Source organism: Nylanderia fulva, unplaced genomic scaffold (genome assembly GCF_048542155.1).
Source record: "Nylanderia fulva isolate GAGA-0341 unplaced genomic scaffold, ASM4854215v1 Scaffold48, whole genome shotgun sequence".
Taxonomy (NCBI): Eukaryota; Metazoa; Arthropoda; class Insecta; order Hymenoptera; family Formicidae; genus Nylanderia; species Nylanderia fulva.
The window spans coordinates 17,524-34,362 of record NW_028190565.1 but is presented as its reverse complement, the minus strand read 5'-3'; the positions used below and the strand labels follow the sequence as shown (position 1 = coordinate 34,362).

General features: G+C 31.5%; 1 protein-coding gene across 4 annotated transcripts; it reads right to left on the bottom strand.

The window, feature by feature from the left end:
* Window positions 1-1,274: 1,274 nt before the first annotated feature.
* On the bottom strand, window positions 1,275-16,832 carry LOC114938652 (uncharacterized). 4 transcript variants are annotated; one of them, XM_085486779.1, is made up of 10 exons: window positions 11,388-12,001; window positions 10,823-11,235; window positions 8,391-9,377; window positions 7,453-7,740; window positions 5,942-6,696; window positions 5,278-5,439; window positions 4,554-4,791; window positions 3,891-4,011; window positions 3,631-3,812; window positions 1,275-2,464 (listed from the first exon to the last, which is right to left on the bottom strand). In XM_085486779.1, exons 3-10 carry the CDS (start codon window positions 9,240-9,242, stop codon window positions 2,222-2,224), a joined length of 2,841 nt encoding a protein of 946 aa, XP_085342905.1. In that variant the 5' UTR covers window positions 9,243-9,377; window positions 10,823-11,235; window positions 11,388-12,001; the 3' UTR covers window positions 1,275-2,221. The 4 variants fall into 4 exon arrangements, with proteins under 4 accessions (XP_085342905.1, XP_085342904.1, XP_029168491.2 ...); XM_085486778.1 differs by lacking the exons at window positions 10,823-11,235; window positions 11,388-12,001 and adding an exon at window positions 16,659-16,832; XM_029312658.2 differs by lacking the exons at window positions 10,823-11,235; window positions 11,388-12,001 and adding an exon at window positions 12,566-13,601.
* Window positions 16,833-16,839: the final 7 nt, after the last annotated feature.

Sequence of the window (16,839 nt, the reverse complement as noted above, 5' to 3'; positions counted from 1 at the left end):
GAATGTTGATTGTATGAGTTCAATAATAAAAATCAAACATCGCTGCGACAATTTTTTCTCGAATGATTAATAAAAATAAATCAATATAATAAAACCAAAACTACCCCAATTTAATATTATTTTTTATTTTTTCTGTATTATATTTAAATTAGATTATATTAAATTTTTAGGGGAATAAGATTGTGAAGAAAGAAACGAAGGTTTTTCTTTGCCTATTTATTTTTAATTAAAATTACATGTAATTGTGACCGCCATAAATGTTACAATTTTGTTTTAATAAGCTCACAACAACAATTTAATAAGACGAAGATTTTTGTACATGTTTAAAAGTAAGTTTTACAATAATAAAATTTAGATTTATATATCAGTCTAAAAATATTTAGATTATTTAATATTTTATAAAACACAATTTTTTTTTTTTTTTAATTTTCAATTTTGTAATTTAACTTTTGTGACAAATATATGACATATATATTATATTATTATTAATATTTCATAAAATAAATATATGAAATTCCTTATATTTCATATAAATTATAAATTATAATGCTCATAATTTTATTTGATTATATGTATATGCAATGCGTACTAACTATCACTTTTGCTGCAAAAAGAAATAGCTACAAATGTTATATATTGTATCGCCAAATTGTGCTAATCGACGAGCAAGAATTTGAGGTATTATCAAATTCGATATATCAAATTCGTCGGATATCAAAATACGAGTAATCTTATGAATTTGATGTGCCAATAACTTCAACAAATTACAATGTTCGTTTATAGTGCGCAGAGAGATGGGAATATCAAGCGGTGTGCGATTATCATGTATGTAAAAATGTGTTTACGCTTTGCGATATACGTATATGCTAATGCACGCAATTTCTTCAGAATCGATGCACGTTAATGCTTTTGCAATACATCGCATTTGTTACGTCACTTATTATCTAAACACAGTAATAGTGATCTATACATTAGAGTCTCAACCTTTTGATTTATAGAACAAATATATTTACGAGACTAGCGTTTCAACGATTTTTCCACCTCCTATAATTTTCCCTTCTCTGTATTGAAACGATGACTAATCATATTTTTACTCACGCGACAATTTTACAGAATTAATTTCTATTTCTTATTCTATATGTATTTTTAAATACATAAATTGCGAGTAATGCGTTATAAAAAAGAGGCAACTGGATAGAATATTTCTTAATCAAGACCTTGACAATTTTCCTTCTTATTAACAGGTGACACGTGCGTAAGTTGATGAAGTCGGATAAATTATACAATTGTTTTTATTTTTTTTATGAAACATGGTACACGACTCATTATATACATATGTAAGCGTTTGATCGGTTAAAATTAATACGTATGTAAATTATTATTACCTTACAAAACAATCTCGATAAAAAATATTTAAAAATATATATTAATCAATAAAAAAGACATTATCAGTGCTGGATACTAGAATAGAATTATTATGTTTTGCAAACATCGCAGTTGTATAATAACAACTTTGAGCAACTGAAAAGAATATACTTTTTGTGCACTCAAACTGTAAGAATTCAAGTCGGTGTTTTTAAAAAAGTAAAGAACGATTTTGATATCGTGGATTATATATTTGATTAAAATTCTGCGTGTTAAAAAAGTACTAATTAGAAAATGCTTTTGTTAGTTATAAAGAGTTTAACATTATCAGAGTGCAATGATTGAAGTACGTTATTATGCTTAAAAAAATTAAAAATTAACACCAATGGCCAAGTAATACGTCATGGCCAGTCATTGAAACATTTACCTTAATCATTAAACATTTAGTCTCTTTTTATATATTAAAGATATATACATAATACATTATAGTATATTGAAATTATAATTCCAATATAAAAACGTCGCTCACTCATAAGACGAGAAGAAAAAGAATATATAAAAAAAATATTATATATAGAAAAGAAATATATACACCTACAGATATTCTGTACCTACATGAATGCAAACATGCATACATATTTTTATCTGATTTCTATCGTAACAGATGAATATTAATTATTTCTTATTATAAAAAATAACGTGTCGCGAATCCATATTACGTGTTGCGTAAGCAAACGGAACGAAAAATCTTCAGTCTAAATGCTTGCTTCTTCGAACACTTATAGAGATCAGTCTTGTAGAATTCATGGCCAGTCGAGTTCCATATTGCTATTATGTGTGCGACTATTAATCGTCATCATAACTTCCGGTGCAATATTTCCTTGATAATCTCCTTCCTTTCCAACGACACGAGAGACAGAGGCGTCTTCCCCTGATTATTGTGTATGTTTATTAAGCCACCGGCTTCTATCAGAAGCCGACAAACCTCCTTCTGCTTCTCCAAATCGACGGTAGTTGAAACTCCCGCGGCCAGATGCAACGGCGTGTTGTTGTTGTAATTTCTCTCGTTTACAATCGTCGAATCTGCATTCAGTAATATCTGTTGAATACAAGAAAAGCGTGAGTGTAATTCGAGTGAAAATTATCACGATATATCGAAAAATTTAATCCGTCCTTCATGCCAAATTAAAAATATAATGCAACAGAGTCAAACATATCCCGAATATATTAAATAATTCAAATTTAGTATTTCGTTTTAGCTACTTTTGGACAGTTTGTTTCTTAAAGTTATTTTACTTTTTAAACTGGATTTTTTTAAAATTATTATTTCACAGGATATTTAAAATATTTTTTTACTTGATAATTTTTTAAATTAAGAATAAATTTTATCCTTTCTGAATCCGTCCTTCATCCCAAATTAAAAATATAATGCAACAGAGTCAAACATATCCCGAATATATTAAATAATTCAAATTTAGTATTCCGTTTTAGCTACATTTGGACAGTTTGTTTCTTAAAGTTATTTTACTTTTAAAACTGGATTTTTTTAAAATTATTATTTCACAGGATATTTAAAATATTTTTTTACTTGATAATTTTTTAAATTAAGAATAAATTTTATCCTTTCTGAATCCGTCCTTCATCCCAAATTAAAAATATAATGTAACAGAGTCAAACATATCCCGAATATATTAAATAATTCAAATTTAGTATTCCGTTTTAGCTACTTTTAGACAGTTTATTTCTTAAAGTTATTTTACTTTTGAAACTGGATTTTTTAAAAATAATTATTCCACAGGATATTTAAAATATTTTTTTACTTGATAATTTTTTAAATTAAGAATAAATTTTATCCTCTCTGAATGCATCATTTAAAAGAGTTACATTAATTCTTTTATTAGTATAAGTAAATTTCATGTAAAATTATTATTAAATAATTATCGCACGTTTTGTAAATGCAACAGGAGAAACCGCGTGGAATGACCATCAAATGGATTTTTTATTATGATCACATATAGCGGTATTGTTTTGTAATTGTAAAATATAATAAGCTGTATAAGAAGATGTGTAATCGTGAAGCTCTTAATACGTCAAGAGAATTGAAAATAGTTTCTTCGTAATTCCATTGAGCAACGCATTGCAGACCGCATAAATATGACTTTATCAGAATGCAACAGCCTGTGCTAACGATTTCGCAAATAAATAGTAAATGACGCACGTATATCGCATGGAAATCCCCCTTTCTTTTATTGCCACGTGATTTACCTTGACAAGCGCGGGATCGCAGTGCAACGAGATCGCAATGTGTAAAACTGTGTCCCCGCTTCGGAGCTCTTTGACCTTGGGATCCGCGCCGTTCTCCAAAAGCAGACGTGTCATGACTAAGGCCTTTACCTTCTTCGGACCGGTAAGATGCTCTTTGACCGCTATATAAAGAGCAGTTTGACCTGGAATGACACACAAATGTGCTTTTCATTCCATTTTTATTAAATCGATACATTTGTCAAGCCTATCGATTGACTAACCATATATATTCGGGCTGGATATATCAAAAGCGGAGTTTTTCTTAAGCAAACTCAAGATTTCCGCCATAACATCCCCGTGTGAATCGCCTCGCGCTGCGATGCAATGCACCAGTGTATTGTTCTGATAGGAAAAACGATGGTGACATCAGAAAAATTCTTTACAAAATCATTCGTTATCCAGGTAGCAAGCTGACGTCAAAATAATGTCATTTGACGTCAAAATAACGTCATTCGACGTTTCATTACGTCAGCTTGCTACCTTGGTAGCCACGTTTTAATTACGTTTGTTTCTATTTCAAGAATATGTAGCTTAATTATATATATAATTAACTTAAGAATATATGTTATAAATATAATATATATTTTTATATATTATATAATATTGTTATATTAGTTAATTATAAATATAATTATATATTTTATATAATATATATATCTTCTATATATTATGTAGATATTTTATAATATTTATTAAAAAATATATGTGATTATTATTTTAGCGATAAAAATTTCCAAGTAATTGAAATTGTTTCATATACAAAAATTCATTTAAATAGTACACATTATTCGAATTAAAACGAAAATGAGCTTATATAAGTGCGATTAACAAACCGCGCGAGAACTTCAAATTTCCCTTATAAGAAATCGTGAGAAAAAACTTACATATTTGTCTAATTTTTTATTGATATCGATTCCTTTATGCATCATTACGGCGGCCAGATATCCGAAAATATACGACATTTCCGGATAATTCATGGCGGCAAGATACAAAGCGTTTTCGCCGCTTTTGTTTTTCATTTCTAGGGCGCCCGGCGTGTTGTCCAATCTCTCGATCAATGGCACCAGGTACGCCATCTTTTTCTTAAATTCCTCCGGATCGCTCAGGAAGCGCATCAGTTCCCTATTATTTATAATAATACGTGTATAGAGACAACGTTAACACAACGCAACAACGAATTAAAAGAATTAAGTAATCATGTAAAAATAGTTTTGAAATCAAACTAGAATAATCCGTAGAATAAGGATTTTTTTGTTTAAAATATCTAAGATTTTTAATATTAAGAAACAAATTAATTTAAAATATTTTTACGATATTGTTAATTTACGAAAAATAAATAAAAATCTATTATAAATTATTGTAAAATTGAAATTGAAAATGAATGAAAAGTTTTGACCTGATTAGTAATTAAATTGTACGTTTAAATGTCAAGGTTTAATTTTTTTTTACTAATTACATACAGCATCTATCGAAAAACTGATAATATATTCGGTGATATCAATCAATATATTTTATTATATATTAGATGTGTATACATCTTTCATTTTAGGTACATACGTATGTACCTTATTCATATACATATATTTAATTATAAAATAAATTACTTACGTATCGCCATCCTTATCTGGAGTCGTTAGTATCTCCATGGACATATTCGCAAGACTATGCATAGCTCTTACCACTTCCTCAGCATTCAATTCTTGCTTTAATCTCGTGCTCGCACTTACGGACGGCAACTTCAGCATACTCCATGGTAATATTTGTCGGTTCCTGTCATAACAAATCGGGTCGTTAACCACAATTCTTATCATATCTATTCACACGAAAGCTATTTTTAATTACATATTTTAACACGGGATGTAAAAATTATAATATAAAAATTCAGAAATCACTACTTCTGATTTATAATTAGTATTTTTCTTCAACGTCTTCCGAAATGTCAAAAATACGCTATTGTCAGAAATCTGAAATAGGTAATCTCTTATTAATTTTGATTTTATAACTTTGCGGAAATATAGAATGCAATATTTTTTTTTTACATCGCATCGCAGTAGTTGATCTCTCTTTTCGTCATGTCTTCTCTTTCCGAAGGAAAGGAAGATTTATTTCAATAAGATTTTTTGTTTCAGCAAAAAATGTTGAATAATTTAAATTTATATTTAAGTATTTTTTCTATATTTTTTTCATCGCCAATATCTCCCGAATTATTCTGCCGTCACTTATTCGCTTCTCACAATTACATCTCGCGTCCCAGAACTTTTGTCAAGCTTACCTCCGCGGAGGTGTAGATGAGGGGACCGTTTTTGGTACTCGAAAATTATTGAATTCATATGTCGGTGCTCGATTCTCTTCATTAGATGTGGCGTGGAACATCTTCTGAGATGAGTTTTGCTCTACGGGTCTCTCGTTGTTAGTTACGACAGTATTGGAGAAATTATCGCGATACTTCAGTACATCAATCTGAGGATTTTCTATGTTCGTATTGTAACATGTTTGATTCGAGAAAGAGAGAGAATACAGATTGGGAGGCACACACTTGTTGGGCATGCAGTAATTCGGGGAATTTACTTCTTTGCCTGCGCTGGTGCACATGTTCACGTAACTCGTTCTGTTATTCAGGAAAGACGTTTGGGCAAAACGCATTGGCTCACTTTGCGTGTTGCTCGCAAGGTACTCGTGCTTCAGGTTATTATAGCTGGACGAAAAATGTGGGATATTGTGGGTAACCTCTGACTTCTCCAGGTTCTTCAACTCGTTGCGCTCGTTATTTTTGAGCTCTTTGATGACCCGATCATTTAAGGCCTGATCTTTTATGACCTGGTCGATGAGATTCAGTTCCGTCTCGTTGATGGTGCCCGAAGAGTCGCCACTGCACAAAATCTCGAACTGGTCCTCTAATTGAAAATTCGGGGATGTCTGGTGATTCAGAGGGCTGAACACGTCGCTGTAGGATTGATTAGAGGGCGAAGATTGATTGGAAGACGAAGAAGACAGCAATGCCTGCGGCACTCGATAAGTCGGTGCGACCTAAACGAAAGAAAGACGTTCATTAAACCATCGAAACCATCTGCCATCACGAGTGGATTCGTTTCATGTTTATTTATATCAGCGGACGAAACGTGACAAATGTCACCAACTGCGACATATATTCGTACAAGTTGTCAGATAATTGTTCGAATATTTTACGACACTATATGTATATGTAGAATCGTCATAAAAGACGCGTTTTATAGACGAAACAACGCGACGTTTCGACAGTCGCTAATTTTAAATATTCAGGCTTTTTTATTAAGCTCCTTCTTTCTTAAGATGTCATATAATGAATTTAATATCGGGAGATAAAATTGAGATATTTTTCTTCTAAATTCAGATGAAAAGCATATAAAGATAAAAACATATGTTTGAAAAAATGGCATTATTATATTAAATAGCTAAATCAAATAGGACGACAAGATATATGTATAAAGAAAACGGAAACGAAGTTTGTACAGATAATGATCGGAAATAAAAATATCAAAAACCAAGCTTTAATCAGTCTAGAGATAAAAAAATCGCGAACTCTAAAATGCTGAAATTTGTAAAAGCGATTACATGAGCTTTAAGACTATTTAATTTAAACACTTTAAGCTTATTTAATTTGTCGGCTCGTTCTCGTGAAATCGATCGTTTCTGCACGTACTAAAACTTCATTATGCGCTCCGGTCTGACTTATTCCGCTTGTTGAAATTCTGTTTATGCACGCGTCGCTCTTCATGCATTTATGCGAATACATCGCTTACGAACCTGCGGCGAACCGAGCGGACTGCCGATGATGTTGAGGGACATCTGCGGCGACCCCGAAGAGTTCGTCACCGAACCGGGCGACTGAGCGCGACTCGACGCCCGACTGTTCGATCCCGAGACGAAGCTGATGTGGCTTTTCGGGGAATCGGACAACGTGCTTCTCGGCGAAGGGATCGAGTTGTTACCGGTGCCCGAGCAGGTTTGAACCGATTGATAACCGTTCTGCTTCATAAACTGGATCAACTCTTCGGTTCCCATCTCGGTGACGAAAATGGAGGGAAGTTTTGTCTGAAATCAGAGATAAGTCCTCCTTTAACTCTCTTAAAATTATATATGCGCTTATAATTATATGTATATATATAATTATATTTAAAGAGACACTTCCGAGTTTATGTTATTGTATATTATATTTTATATTACGAAATATAATAATTTCAGTCGTTTATATTTTATGCTTCTCATCATTGATCGATTAAGTAATTATATATAATTTGCATGATTGATAATTTATAGAAAAGAATCTTGACAACTGTTTTTAATTTTTTCAAATGCGAATTTTTAGTAAATAAAGTTGGTTTTATAAAAAAAAAAGTATAATAAAAATTGAAAATAATAGTACGCGTGACATGATTATATATCTGCACATCAAATGTGACATTAACAAATTATTCAATTTAATTTGTTTTTTATGTAATATTAAATGTGTGTGTGATTATTTATTTATTATCAATCAATATTACATATTAATAAAAAGATATATGAACATAAATAATTCTTTCTTTTTCGCGATTTCTGTGATTTTCTCTATAAAAAAATATTTACGCCTCAATATTTGTATCCGTAATATAACATTGACCCTAGACCCATATCTTACAATCTTGTAACGTTATTGTACGTCGTATTTCTACGTCGTCTCAATAACAATTTAATAGACTTACGTCACTGCTGAGATCTCCGCTACAAAAGCCATTCTCTTCAGTCCGGCCAGGGTCTATTGATCCGATGGTCAACCCATTTTGATAGTTCAAGCTTAACGACAGTTGATCCAAACAGGGGTTCAGTTTCTCGCTGTAATCCTTGTTCTTCATAATTTCTTCGGCTCTCTTTTCAATGTCCTCTATAGGAGTTACTGTACAGTTATTTTGATAAGAAAAGAAATAAGGTTCAGCTCGTCGCTGGTGCTGATAATCAAACCCCGATCTAATCGGTCCCTTTACGATCAGATCAGGGTCATCGAAGTTACTGCAATCATCGGAGTCGTAAGAGTCCTCGTGCTTCTGTTCGATTTTCTCGACGTCGCGGATGTTGAGCGGCAGACATTTGTTGGCTTTGCAGTTGTCTTTGCTGCCGTTGATCGTGACATTGTCATTGTTGTTTTCGTCTTCCTTACCGTCGGAAGAGCTCTTTTGCAACTTGTTCCGACACTCCACTTTGTCTGCATTATTTTTGCTGCTGACATTCTTATTGTCGTCGTTGACATGCAGATTTTCGAATTCCTTGATTATATTGTCGGACTCACAACTACTGACACTAATAAATTTGCGGCTCGACTGACGCACAATGTTTTCACAGACCACATAGTTGTGGGGCCACATGTTTTGTGGCAATATCACCAATGATGGCATTTCAAAATTTCCCATCTTGGATTCTAATCTATGGTTTTGGTTGCAGTTCATGTGACCTGGCCGAGTTTTCGCGCTTGAGCGACACGATGTGTCCGAACTGATATCTTCGGATGATGCGTAAATCTCCTTCATGGAACGAAACGATTGTCGAACATTGAGCTCCATGAATAGGCTGGGATTTATGTTCAATGCAGTCACCTGAATTTTTCCCAATTTTGCGTAGTTTTTTTGGAACTATCTTTATCTCTTTCCTCGTCAATTAATATTTCTTGGTCTTGAAAACTCCGTTTCGATGTAAATCTGTGAAGTAAATCACCACGAATATTTTTCAGATTATAACGTGAAGATAATCCCGTTAAACATTAATATTTTTTCACAAATATGATATTAGCTATAAAAATTATATAAAAGATTCATAAAAAAATATTTTTACATATTTTTTATATATTTATTATGTACTTATTTGTTTATTCATTGCAATTTATTATTAAACATTATGTTTATTTTTGTGATATTTTTATTGCGTTTAATTCATCTTCTTAATCACTGTAATTTCTGATCAATTAAATAAAATATTCAAGTTATTTCAAAATCGTTCAAATAATGTTACATATTAATTTAAAAATATTATCACAATGTATTTGGAAAACAATTATGATATTTTATTATAAGAAATAATATAATTTATACATCTATGTAAACTCTGCATCTAAACGACGTAGTATATATTCGACAAAAATTAATAAAAAAACGTGACAGTAAACATTCTTTAAGATATTTTTCAAAAGATAACGTCTGATCCCGTGTCTTTTCAAAATCGCGTCGCTATTCACGCAGAAGCAGCTCTTTATATTCTTTTACTTCCTAATTATACATATTCTTTTTTCTTTTTGCAACCATTTGCGATGCGGTAACTGCAAACGTTTAAACGTTTACGCCGTCGTGAAAAAAGCTTAACAAGCAACTTATTGTTAGCTCTTCTATTAAATATAAATGTCTTTCATTTATACACGTTGATATTTGGCATTACGTTTATTGTCATTTGACAACTTTTTATCGTTCGATAGCATTCGTTCATTAACGCCGTATTGTGTGTTGCGATGCGAAAAAAGACAGATATACGAAGATATACTTGTAAATTTTTACCAGATCAAAAGTAGCTTACGTAATATGGTAATTAAGAAAAAAAACAATGAAAAAGAAATGTAGAAACTCTTGCAACATCGCGCATGGAACAATTGCATTCTACTTGCAAATAGAGTTCGTTGAAAAATTTCACGATAACCTATGTTCCCGAGACAATAAAGATCGTATTATCATTATTTAACAGTCGGTTACCGATGAATGACGTTCATTAGATGCATAATAAGACTTTGATTAATTACAATCACATTACAACTAACAATACATGCTTCAATCATCTTAAGATTTATATTACACATACATGCATATAATTAGTATATAATCAGTTTTATATTTTAGTTTATTATAAAATTAATTTTGCACAAAATTTTATTTCTGTGTAAAGCATAGAACTTTAAAAAATAGAAATATTAAGCAGAATATTAGTTATTTTTAATTCATTAATTTTTCCTTTGTTGTATTAAGATTATTATAATTTATTGTAGGTTTTTCTAATCTTTTTTTTTATAAAATATATAAAATATAAAAATATATTAAGTAAAAATATAAAATAAAATATAAATAGTTTTTTTAAATAACTTCATATAATGAGATGATTATACCTTTTTATTAATTATTCAATTCAATCCATCTATTATTTCCGCTATTATAAAATCAGCACGAAATCTATGATTTTAGGTCAGAAAGCCAACACTGTGATCAGATATTTGACTAACAAATTTTTGTAATAAAATTTAACATTTACACCTGTAAAGTAAAACTCAGTTATGAAGCATAATGTAAGCTTAGATAAAAAGCAAACAATGACAGTAATATTTAAATAAGCATTTAAAGATAATGAATTTTCTCAAGTTTTAAATTTTGCAAATCTCACAAACAAAGCTTCTTTTTTAAATTTTCTGTAGTTTTTCGAGACACGCTTTACAAGAGGGTTCTACCAAAAAATATTACAATTGTCAAATCAATCTCTCGCTCCCAATTAAAATGTAGAAAATGTTACCTTTTTGAGAAAAATCTGAAACACACATCGAATCATTATGAGTCTTCATATGAAATATTAATACAAAATTAAAAAAATAAAGAGAAATAAATCGAAATTAAAATTTTAAATATAAAAAAAATAAAATATAAATAAAAAAAAATAAAATTGGAATAAATTGTGCATACCTTGTAGAATATAAAGCGAAAAATTAAGAATCATAAATTGATTCTTTATTGTGCACCTTATTGGCGGAATAATTTTCAACGCGCGTTCTCGCATTTGTAATTAAGATGAAGTACACAATCACAAAGAACAAAAAACAAATGTGTGCGATCGTTAGAAAATTACTCGGTTTCCAAGTGATCGTGTGTTAATTTGATGTGACTGACGGGAGTCAGCTCTCGCCTGCATCAGACACGCGACCATCATGTCTTATATGTATTGTGCATGTATTGTGCGTGTATGTACATACGCATTCGTGCGAGTGCATAAAATTATGCTGCGTAACAAAGTTTTTATCGTACAAGTGCAACCAAGTGTCTCTCTTTCTCTCTCTTGCGATAAAAAAGCAATGCTATAATGCTTTAAATCTATTTCCATCTCTTTTTCCCTCCCTCTATCTTTTTGTCTCTCTCTCTTTCTTTCATCAATGATTATAGAGTGATAAACGATGGATAATGAAGTATTTTCCAAGAATAAGCTGCAGAGACGCAAATAGATAAGAAAATATTATTCATTGATATCTTATAATTTTAGTCTTGAAAACCCAATAATCAGAGACCGATATTTTAGCTTGAAAATTTATTGTAGAAAAAATTGTAATTCAAGAGAATTTATATATCAAGAAAAAAATAAAAATTTTTTAAATTAATTTTTTATATTTGTTTCTTCGATCCACGGCTTATTGGTTTACAAGACAGATTAATTAAGTTAATAGTTAATACATAACGCAAGGTTTTTTTAAAGAAACTGCAAATAATAAAATAAAAAATAAATATTTATTAGTAGATATGACAATTTATTTTACAAGTTATAATTGAGTTTTGTATAATTTTACATATACCAACACACACACACACACACACACACGTGTAAGAAAAAAAATACAAAAAATTAAGAAAAATAAAAAATCGTTATAAATGTTTTTCTATAAATTTTGATTTTAAATATAAAAAATCTTAAAATTTGATAGAACTATTCTCTCCATAGATAAATCTCCATTCGAAAAAACATGTTTATTCATTAGTTCTAGCACGAGCTAATTCTTGCAAAAGCTTATGCATCTTGTAGCAGATATTAAATATAGTATGCGTTATAAAGAAAGCTAAATATTAAAAGCAAAATATTGCGTAATAATAATTACCAGAGTAATTGTAATTATCACGAGCGTTTCCTCGAGACGTCGAATCAGCGGGATCTTAACTACGTCGCAAATAAGAGATTGCGTTTTTCTGAACGTATCTTCTTTTCGCATAAAACCGCGTGGTGAAATGACGGTGCTTTCGCACCTTCTCTCACAAAAATAAAGATTTTTTTCCTTCCAGATGCGTTTTTCCGACCTCGTCTAACAAAATCTCAAGTTTCTTTCTTCTCTTTCATGAAACCAGTTCCAGGTCACTCACATTTGCGTGCGATTTATTCGTTACGTCTCTCGTAAAATTAAATTTAGAATGAACATAGAGCGCGAGTGCGTATATTTCAATTAATTTTTTTCAGAAGATATATAATTACATTTTTTTTTTTTATAAAATTATATATATTTCTTTTTTTTAACACGTAAACGCGTTGCAACTCGATTTTCTCTTCAGGTAGTCTTGTAATTGGAAACTTAAGGCAGGCAAAAAGACACGAGGAGTCCCTTTTATAACTCTACAGATGTAGATTTTTGGCAGGCAAACACACACTTCCGCGCGCGCGCGCGCGCAACTTCTGCTCCGAAATTCTCCGCGAGTCACGGATCACGCGCAACAACCTTCGGCGTTTCACGTCGCTTCAATAATAATAATCGAGCGAGACACTCGCGGGATCCTTATCTCGCGTCCGTGACTTTTTGTCGGATCGCACCTCTCTCGTCCCCCCGGTCGAGACACACAGACGCACAAAAATTCGCAGGTACCTCTTTTCTGGAATTTCCACAACCGCTAGATGCTGATCCCTTCTTTTGCGGAATTTCCACGACCGCTAAATTCTATATATTATATATATATATATATATGTTGTAATCGCGAGTGTATTTCCCGCCAAGGCCGCGAGATTCGCGAGAGACCAATATCTGTCGCGTGTCCTGTCCCCTCTCCCGCGATATCGCGACACTCCCGCGCGACGCGAAATACACATCCGCTCCGGAACGATGCGCGCGCGCGACTGCGCGGCTCCAGCTCATTGACGCGTACCGACGACGACGACCCGCCGACGCGACGCGACGCGTCGTCTCCGTCATAATCGCCTTCTTTTCAGGAATGTAGCTATCATACCTAGTCCTTTTTTTTACCAGTCTTCAGTGTTGTGCTTGGATGATTTTTGAATTTAATCTTAAATTAGCGGCATAGAGATGAGATGAAAATATGTAAATTTATGTCTTATATGAAGATATGATTTTCTTTGAAATATATCTATATAAAAATAAAATTATATCATGACGAATCATCTAGATAATTTCCAGGTAATATTATTTTTAAGAACACAGTTATAGAAAAAATGTAAATTAATAAACGGATATAGAAAATATATTCATATTTTTATTGAAGTTTTTATCGCTGTTCTACTAAGTATTTAAGTATGCGCTATGATTAGCTGGATAGAAATAAGATAAGATATGGAAATTTATCTTAGCTGAAGATATGATTTTGTTTTAAATATATCTACCATAAATAAAGATAAAATTATATCATCGAGAGAGATGGCGAATCATCTACATAATTTTCAGGTAATATTATTTTTAAGAATACAGTTATAAAAAAATGTAAATTATTAAACGGATCTAAAAGTATATTCATGTTTTTATTTATAAGTTTTTATCGCTTTTTATCTCTATTCTATACTATTTAAGTATTTTTATGTGATATGACTCCAAATTATTTGCACATTATTCTAGATAATTTAGTAAAGATAAGTTACATAGTTTTCACGTTTACTCTGCTCTGTCAGAGTGCAAAACAGTTTACATAACGCTTTTTTAAAGTTGGTTTTTTGAAAGTTTGTTTTAAATTTAAAAAATGTGGCGCGACGAAATGTCTGTACTTGAATTACCTTATAAGTAAGTATATATACTGTATGTCATTATAAGTCTATATGTACGTACATATCGACGATAATTCCGTTATGTAAGACTACTTTGCTTTCTCGTTACGTAATTTCGAGTTTGTAAGCTGATATGAATACACAGTGTATATGTTTCTTTTTAATTTTAAGAGTTTTGAAAGTTATTCTCTCTTTTGCGCTTTCGTCGTTTATTATATCCTCTATTGGTCCTATAAATAAATATCTGTTAGGAGTTGCAATAAAATTTTTGGAGCTTTATTTATTATTGCCGTGTTACTTTTTATCGTGCAAATTATTGCGAAACGCTTTTTACGCTCTCGAGTTTAAACAATATGTTTCAAGATATAATGATGCATTTTTTTGTATATGTATATACAAACTTATGGGTGAAATTATACCGCCAAATATTGGTTTTACATAGTATTAGAAGATATTAGAATTTAACGAATTAAAAAGTAAAATATTTTCTAATATCGTGCAAAATGTTTATTTCAACAGATAGATAAATGTTTTTTATCTTCAATAATAAGATAAAGATGAACAACTGTTAAGAATAAATTAGAAGGAAATTTATGCTTGCTTGAATATTATAATACATAATGATATATATATAAGAAAAATCATTTTCCTTTACCTTAAAGAAATATATAAGCAAGAGTGTTGCTAGAAATTAGATACATCCAGCGATTTTTTTTTTAAATATAAAGAGAAATAAATTTTTCACTCTATCGGTCTCTCCCTATGTTAATTTTTCTTTCGCCGGGTTAAGGATCCGTTTCCGCGTTTTTCATGCATACGGCCATGGGATCTCGATCTATCGCGATGAATGCGCATGCGTCGACGATGATGTCATCGTCGTTTGCGTCGTTTTCCACACAGAAACACGTTTCTCGCGGGTGTACGATCGCTTGTCTAAATAATAATGTTGCGCCCGTGTCAAAACACGCAACTAAACTCAAATGCTCCGTTCTCGGTCGTACACACTATATAATACCACGTGCATTAATTTTCTATGCATACATATTATGACTGCACCTTATCTTCGGAGAGTTTGCGCATCATTCTCTCTTTTTTTTCTCTCTTTCTCTCTCTCTCTCGTTTTTATTTTTAGACTTACATTGGACTTTAGCTTAACGAGGTGTATTCAAGGCACGCTGCCTATTTTAACAATTACACAACACTATACTTGCACGCATTTACGAATTGTTTATGCGAAGACCGAGGAATTGAAAAAAAAACTCGGGTCTTCTCTTCGTTACGGCATCTGCACGTGCTCATAAATAATCATTACGCGAATTATTTTGTTAATTAAAGAGATATTAAATTATGATCAATGTATATTTTAGTATAAAGAAACAAATAATGTGAAAGAAGAGTATAAAAATGAATGCAAAAATTAACTCGACGTTATTTTAAACAGAAGTTTAAAGAATTCTTATCTACACGCGTCAATAAAAAAAAAAATATATTCCCAATGTGTATCATGAATTATTGTAGGACCTTCGAAATATATCTGTGTGACACAAAAATATACTAAATACTTACGGATAAATATTTATACAGATATCGAAGAAAAATGTTGACACATGTATAATACGTACGCAATGATAAATCAAAAAGCGTTCTTTCTCTTACTCTCATTAATCTTACAACAAACTTCAGTTGTGCAGTATCCGATAGATTGAGGTGAAGAAACAGAAATCATACGAGACTGATATATTTTTCTTTTTTTTTTTTTTTTTTTCATGGCTTTTCTCAAAGCGAGGCATTGTAAATGAAGGAAATAATACGCGTTAGGTTATCAACAACTATGAGCTATTAAAAGAAACATGCGTGAGAGAGAAACAAGTGTATCCTCGATGAAGTTTCGCGCGAACAATTCAATCATTATTATTGAATCTCGCGTTTTTGCATCATATAGTACGTAAATCTGCGAGAATTCAAATGAATTCTTCTTACGAAAGCACGAATGATAATCGATCTCTCTCTCTCTCTCTCTTTAATTCTTACTGGTTATTACTTACATTGACGTTTGAGAATCGACGTCATAGATAGTCTACCATATAATAAATGACTTATTTCCGCTGATGTTTCTTATTCTCTCCGATACGATCGCATCCTGTTTTCCGTCTCTGTTTTTCCACAGCTCTGTTTTAATATTAATTTTATTCCTATTTCTCTAAATCTAGACTTACGTCAAATTTTTACGTCAAGCTACTCGATCGAATCCTGGTCGTATATAAAATAGAGACGCAGCTTGCTTCTTCCCTCCAGCTTTTAATCTTCTGCTTCCTCTGTTCGAATTGAACGAGTCATCACGAAACCACTTCCGAGGAAGGCCGACTAGTTTGATTTACATTCAGAGAGGTTGAGACG